This window comes from Apis florea, unplaced genomic scaffold (genome assembly GCF_048593485.1).
Source record: "Apis florea isolate Af1SG1 unplaced genomic scaffold, ASM4859348v1 contig_2492_pilon, whole genome shotgun sequence".
Taxonomy (NCBI): Eukaryota; Metazoa; Arthropoda; class Insecta; order Hymenoptera; family Apidae; genus Apis; species Apis florea.
Window position 1 is genome coordinate 5,515,124 of NW_028256593.1, and position 6,317 is coordinate 5,521,440.

The window sequence follows — 6,317 nt, forward strand, 5'->3', positions numbered from 1 at the left end:
TTTATTTATCGAATCTATTATATAATTTGTAATTTTGTAAAAATTATAATACATTAATAATCAAAACATTAACTATTATTAAATATAAAACAATATATGTATTATATAGTTTTAATGAAAGATTATAAACAAAATATAAATTCATAAATTACTTTTATATACTGCATTTACAAAATATATTTAATCTATAATACTATGTATTTCGTCATTTAATTCTTTAATTTATAATCATTTCACATATAAATGATTTTTAAATATTTGAAAACTCACATGTAAATATCGTGAAAGAATAGAAATAAAAAAATTTAATTTAATTTTATTTTTAAAAATAATATATTTAATATTTTACACATTATTACAAGATTAATTTATGAATTAACATTGCATTTCCAGGTAGACAATGACTTTAAAATTACAAATAAAAATTTAACAAAAAATAAATTATAAATATGCATAATAATATTTTTTCTTATTTTAAAAATTTTTTTTAAATATTTTATTAAAATAATTAAAATAAAATTCTGATCTTCACTTTTATTAAACAATTTTTTAAAACTAAAAAAATATATGATAGTGAAATTATCATTCATCTTGTGTTTTACAATAATTTATATAAATATAATCATATATAAGATGTAAACAAAACATTCTGTATCACAATGTATACAAAATATTTGTTATTTGTAATTTTACATTGAAATTTAGTTTCAATTTCAATCATTATTTACTTTACAATTTTATTCTACACAATTATATTATTATATTACAATTTATATGATACAATTGAACATGATATTAAAATAATTAAGGATAATATCTATATCTAATAATATCTAATAATATCTCATCCATGGAACAAAATATAAATACATTGTATGTTCAATAAATAAATAAATTAAATAAATTTAATACATAAATTATATTACATAAATATGTTCTGATGTTGTATTTTTTGTATTTTACAATGTATAAAATACAAATAATTTAAAAATAAAACTACAAGAAAAATATAAATGTTTATAAATTTGATCTGAGAAACGAAATTTGTATAAAAACAAAAATTACTATATTAAAATACTAATTTAGTAAATTAAAATTTTTTTTTTAATATCCATATAAAATCCTCACTTCATGATTTATAACTTGAGGAAATTACTGTTCTAAAATCTTGTCATTGACAAAATAATAAATCAATGATATTTTTATTGCTGTTATTCAGTTCATCTAGTTTTTAACATACACACATACACACACATACACACACACATATATATATATTTTACTTTCCATACATTATGTCTATTTATATAGATTTTAAATGTTATTCTTATTATCTATCAAATGAATTAAAATATGAAATGATTTGTATGTATTAATAAGTAAAATAGAATTTTTAAATCTTTTTCTATCATTTCAGGAAAATCAAATCAATAGATGGATAATATTTCTAAATCTTTCTCTATCATTTTAGGAAAATCAGTTTTAGTTATGCATAGGAGATACATTAAAGAAATATTCATTTGTTGAGATTATAAACAATTCACATAGCAACTTTTTTTTAATTCGATGTTTTATATTGATAGTGTTTTATTTAATAATAGAGATTTCATTTTCTATAAAATATTAGGGGAAAAATTTCTGAATCAGGAATAAATTAGTAAAATATTATTTTGGAATGTGTTTATGACTTATAAAAGTTTATCAAATACTTACTGTTCATATTTTAAATCAAACATGATAACATGATATATGCTATTCAAATCATGATTTGAAAAAAATAACTTGTGTAACATTCTTGGAAATTTTACATGAAAATTATCATGTGTGATTTTCCTTTAATATATTTCTAATATATTTAATATTTAATTTCTTTTTCATATTATTTCTTTTATTTTGATTTTTCGTGTTTAATTCTCTATCCATGGATATGTCATCATTGAAAAAACTTATAAATATATGTGACAATGATCATCAAAATATTAAACATCATATCCAATTTTATGAATTTATCTGCTTGAGATATTTTTTTAGCATCTTATATCTTTCTGAAAATTTATGTACATATTTATTTATAAATTTTAATTATATATAAATTCATATAATTTGCATACTTTCTGCATATTTGCAAATTCAAAATATTATTTTTCCAACCATTCTATCATTCTTCTCATGTTATGTATTTTGATAGTGTTTTAATTATAATTATTTTTAATTATATATAGTAATATTCATTACTATTTTATATTCATATTATGTATTATTCATTATTATTCATAAATAATACATTGTAAATAAATCATCATCTTCATATATTCAAAAATATAGGATATACTATGAAAACGAATTATACATATTTCAGTAACCAGTTTTATTAATAACTAATAAATATAATATAATTAAAATTTGGGATCTAGTTTTTTAATAACATGTATAATTTTTTTAATAGCTAATTTTAATTCATCATCTCCAACTTCAAAAGAAAGTACAAACCTTATGAGTGATTCGTTCATTACCATACATTTCACGACAACACCTTTATCGTTATTATCATCATTATCAAGTTCTTGCAAACAGTTAGAAAATTTTTTTGCATGAACAATATTAGAATCAACTTCCATGAAAACCATATTTGTTTGTACAGTAGTTAAATCAACCAAAAATACTGATGATTGTATATTATGTATTGCAGATGCAAGAGTGAAAGCCCTTTTATGATCATTGGCTAAATTTGGAATGTGTTCAAGAGCTACAAGTCCAGCTGCAGCAAGAATACCAACTTGTCTCATACCACCACCAAGTACTTTTCTTATTCTTCTTGCATTTTCAATAAATTGTTTAGTTCCACAAAGAAGGGAACCTACAGGAGCACCTAAATTGAAATATTTTTTTTTTTTTTGATTCTATAAATTTATTTCAAATTAATTAAAAATATTTTAATAAATATTACTTATTATGATAATAAATATAATATATGATATATCATATCATAATTTTTAAAAATAAAAAAATATTTATAAAATATATAGAAAGAAATTAACTATTTTAAAAGACTAATAATAGAAATTGTAAGAAAATAAATACCTAAACTTTTACTGAGGCAAAAAGTTACAGAATCAAAACCTGAAACAATATCCTTTGCAGGTATCTTTGATGCTATACTTGCATTCCATAATCTAGCTCCATCCATATGCAATTTCAAATTATGTTTTTTGCAAAATAATACTAATTCATTTAACCAATTTTGTGGGACAACTTTTCCATTAATTGTATTCTCTACAAGTACTAATTTTGAAATAGGCTCATGATCTCTATTTCTCCGAAGTTTTGATTCAAGTTCTTGAAGATCAAAAGTGCCATCATTGTTGTTCTTTAATGTCCTAAGATTTACTCCTGCAATTTGAGCACTACCAGTCTGTTCATGTAATAAACAATGAGCAAGATCACCACAATATGCTTCACTTCCACGAACATCACAATGGATCATTACTAAAATTTCAGAAAATATTTTTTTAAATAAATTAAAGATTAAATAGAAATTAATTAGATTTAATAATAAATAATTAATTAGATAAATAATAAATATTTTTTAGTAACTAATAATGTTATAATATATAATAATATAATATAATAATATAATAATAAATATTTATAAAATTTATATATATATATACAAATATTATTAAAAACTTTGTTTGTATAAACAAAATTTTATTTTAATGTATAAAATTAAAAACAATAAAAAGATAATATTTATATTACAATAGAAATCTTTATGTTTTGTTTGTTTTTTCTTTTATTTTCTTTTTAATTTAAATTTGATTTAAATTATATTTTATATTATTTTTTTTTCTTTTATTTTTATTATTCTAATTATTGTATTTATTCTTATGAAGTTAATTATTTTTATTATAATATATTCATAACATGTAAATAATGCAATACATGTAATTTTTTTTAATCTAATCTATTGAAATTTAGAATTTAAAATAAAGAATTACTCATAAAATTACTCAAGTATATTTTAAGATAAGCATTATACGTAATAAACTTTAATTACAAAAACTTATTATATACATATATAGAATTTATTATACTTACTTGAAATTAAATTTCCCATAGTTCCAGAGCATACAAATATTGCATCTTCCATTCCAATCATTTTAGCAGCTTTTTCTTGCAATACTAAAAACATATAATTTCTTTACAAAAGTTTTTTAATATTATTTTAATAATGTCAATAATTATATATGTATTATTTTTATAGATTTTGAAAAATAAATAATATTATCAATTTAATATCTTTATTTTTATATTAACTTTATAATTTTTATATTATCAAATATATATTTATATATATTTATAAATATATAAATTATTATATAATATAAATGTAATCATAATTTATCAATGTAATCATTATGTAATATGTATAATAAAAATATATATGAAATAAAAAATCATATGTTACATTTGAACATAATATTTTAAAATAATATTTTTATACTTTTAACTGTTGGATCTTCATTAAAAACATCGTCTCCAACTTCGGCTGTAAATATTGCTTCTCTCATTTTTTTGGTTGGTTTTGTGAAAGTGTCACTTCGAAAATCGATGACTGTTACCTATAAAGATTATGTATTACATTTTAATATTGACGATAAAAGAATGAAAAAATTGTATATAATTATTTTTACCTTTTCTGGATCGTAGATAATATTCGTAGAATTTGGTTCACAATACATATTTGGGATTATAAAATTGTATACTTTTTTCTATCTATACTTTTTAAATACTTAATATTTTAAATGTATATTTTATATATATTATATATAATTAATAATTTCATAAATTAAAAATGTTTAAACTAATTTTTAAACTGCAAATATAAATATGAAAGAAAATTAATATTAATTTTAATTTATAATATAAACTGTACAACGAAAAAATTAATATTTTAATTAAAATTAATAATATTAAAGTTAAAATTTATTAGTATTATAATTTTTTCTACGTTAATATATATTTGAATTTTAGATTAATAAATATTATAATGACGAAGATCACATATATTTTAACTTTTAACTAAAGATATAACTTTATTATACATGAATCGTCTATCATTACTGATTTGTTAATGTTAAAGAATTTAAATAAAGAATAGAGATAAGTTTATAAGAACAATAACGATTACACAATTATATCATAAATCATATACTTTAAAGATTATAGATATAAATATTCTTTTAGTATAACATTAAAAAAATCAAGAAATAACATGAATTACCAAAATATTATGAAATTATATTAAATTTATATTAAAGAAAATTAACGTTAGTAAACATGTCACTTAATTGGTTATCATTATTAATTAATTTATATATATATAAATAAAAACTTACATATTTTATTTAAAGGATATAAAAATATTAATTTATTATGTTTTTAAAAAATTTTTATTTTTTAAAAAGTCTAACATTATATATATAATGAAATAAATACATATTTTAAAAGATATTTAAATTCTATGTAAGATAATTAAATTGTTAGAAGAATTTTTATTAAAATATTTCACATAGATGTAAAAATCGGAAAATATATTTAAATTTTAAAAAATGAGAACATTAGATATAATTACATTCTTCAAATTGTATATTTAATGAATTAATTAAACAATGAAATAAATGCATAAGTAATAAGTACATAATATAAACTATATATTCAAAAAGTAATAATAATTATATTACAAATGTATTAAAATAATTAAATACTTTATTATTTTGATATAAAATAATGCATTATTTTTTATTATTGTAAATACTTACATTACATAAAAATGATATGATAATCTGTTTACGATAGTGGATTCAATATTTTTATGTTGTAAAATTAATATAAGAAAAATAATTCAGTTATAAATATACATTAAAATTATTTTAAAATATAATAAAAATAAAGAAATATATATATAAATAAATAATTGATACAATAAAATTTATTCGTTAAATTACATTTGTAATATGAATATGAATTATACCACAATCTTGTATTTTTTATATATTTCAAGTTATAAATTATACTATAAGTTGTCGGTTAGAAATCGTCAAGTATATATTTAAAATTACAACATAGAATATAATATAGTGTAGATATCACATGTATAGTCTAAAAGAAATATATCTTTTCGTGATATACAAAATATTTTTGATTGGTTATCCAGTTAATATATTTATCTCCTAACCAATCAAATTTCTATTGAGATGCGTCATGTAGCGACATGAGCGCTACTATGCAGCATACTTTTAAAATACAATCCCACC

At 17.8% G+C, this 6,317-nt stretch overlaps 1 protein-coding gene across 5 annotated transcripts; it reads right to left on the reverse strand.

Annotated features, from left to right (window-relative positions):
• Positions 1–300: 300 nt before the first annotated feature.
• LOC100869072 (uncharacterized) lies at positions 301–6,127 on the reverse strand. Of its 5 annotated transcripts, XR_015291425.1 has the most exons (7): positions 4,695–5,377; positions 4,505–4,622; positions 4,099–4,182; positions 3,082–3,486; positions 2,491–2,869; positions 2,112–2,331; positions 301–2,045 (listed from the first exon to the last, which is right to left on the reverse strand). XR_015291425.1 is itself a non-coding variant. In XM_086905664.1 (6 exons), the coding sequence occupies exons 1-6, from the start codon at positions 4,740–4,742 to the stop codon at positions 2,036–2,038; spliced, it is 1,044 nt and encodes a 347-aa protein (XP_086761790.1). In that variant the 5' UTR covers positions 4,743–5,377; the 3' UTR covers positions 301–2,035. The 5 variants fall into 5 exon arrangements, 4 of the variants coding, with proteins under 4 accessions (XP_086761790.1, XP_086761789.1, XP_086761788.1 ...); XM_086905664.1 differs by lacking the exon at positions 2,112–2,331; XM_086905663.1 differs by having other exon boundaries at positions 301–2,331.
• Between the last annotated feature and the right edge of the window lie 190 nt (positions 6,128–6,317).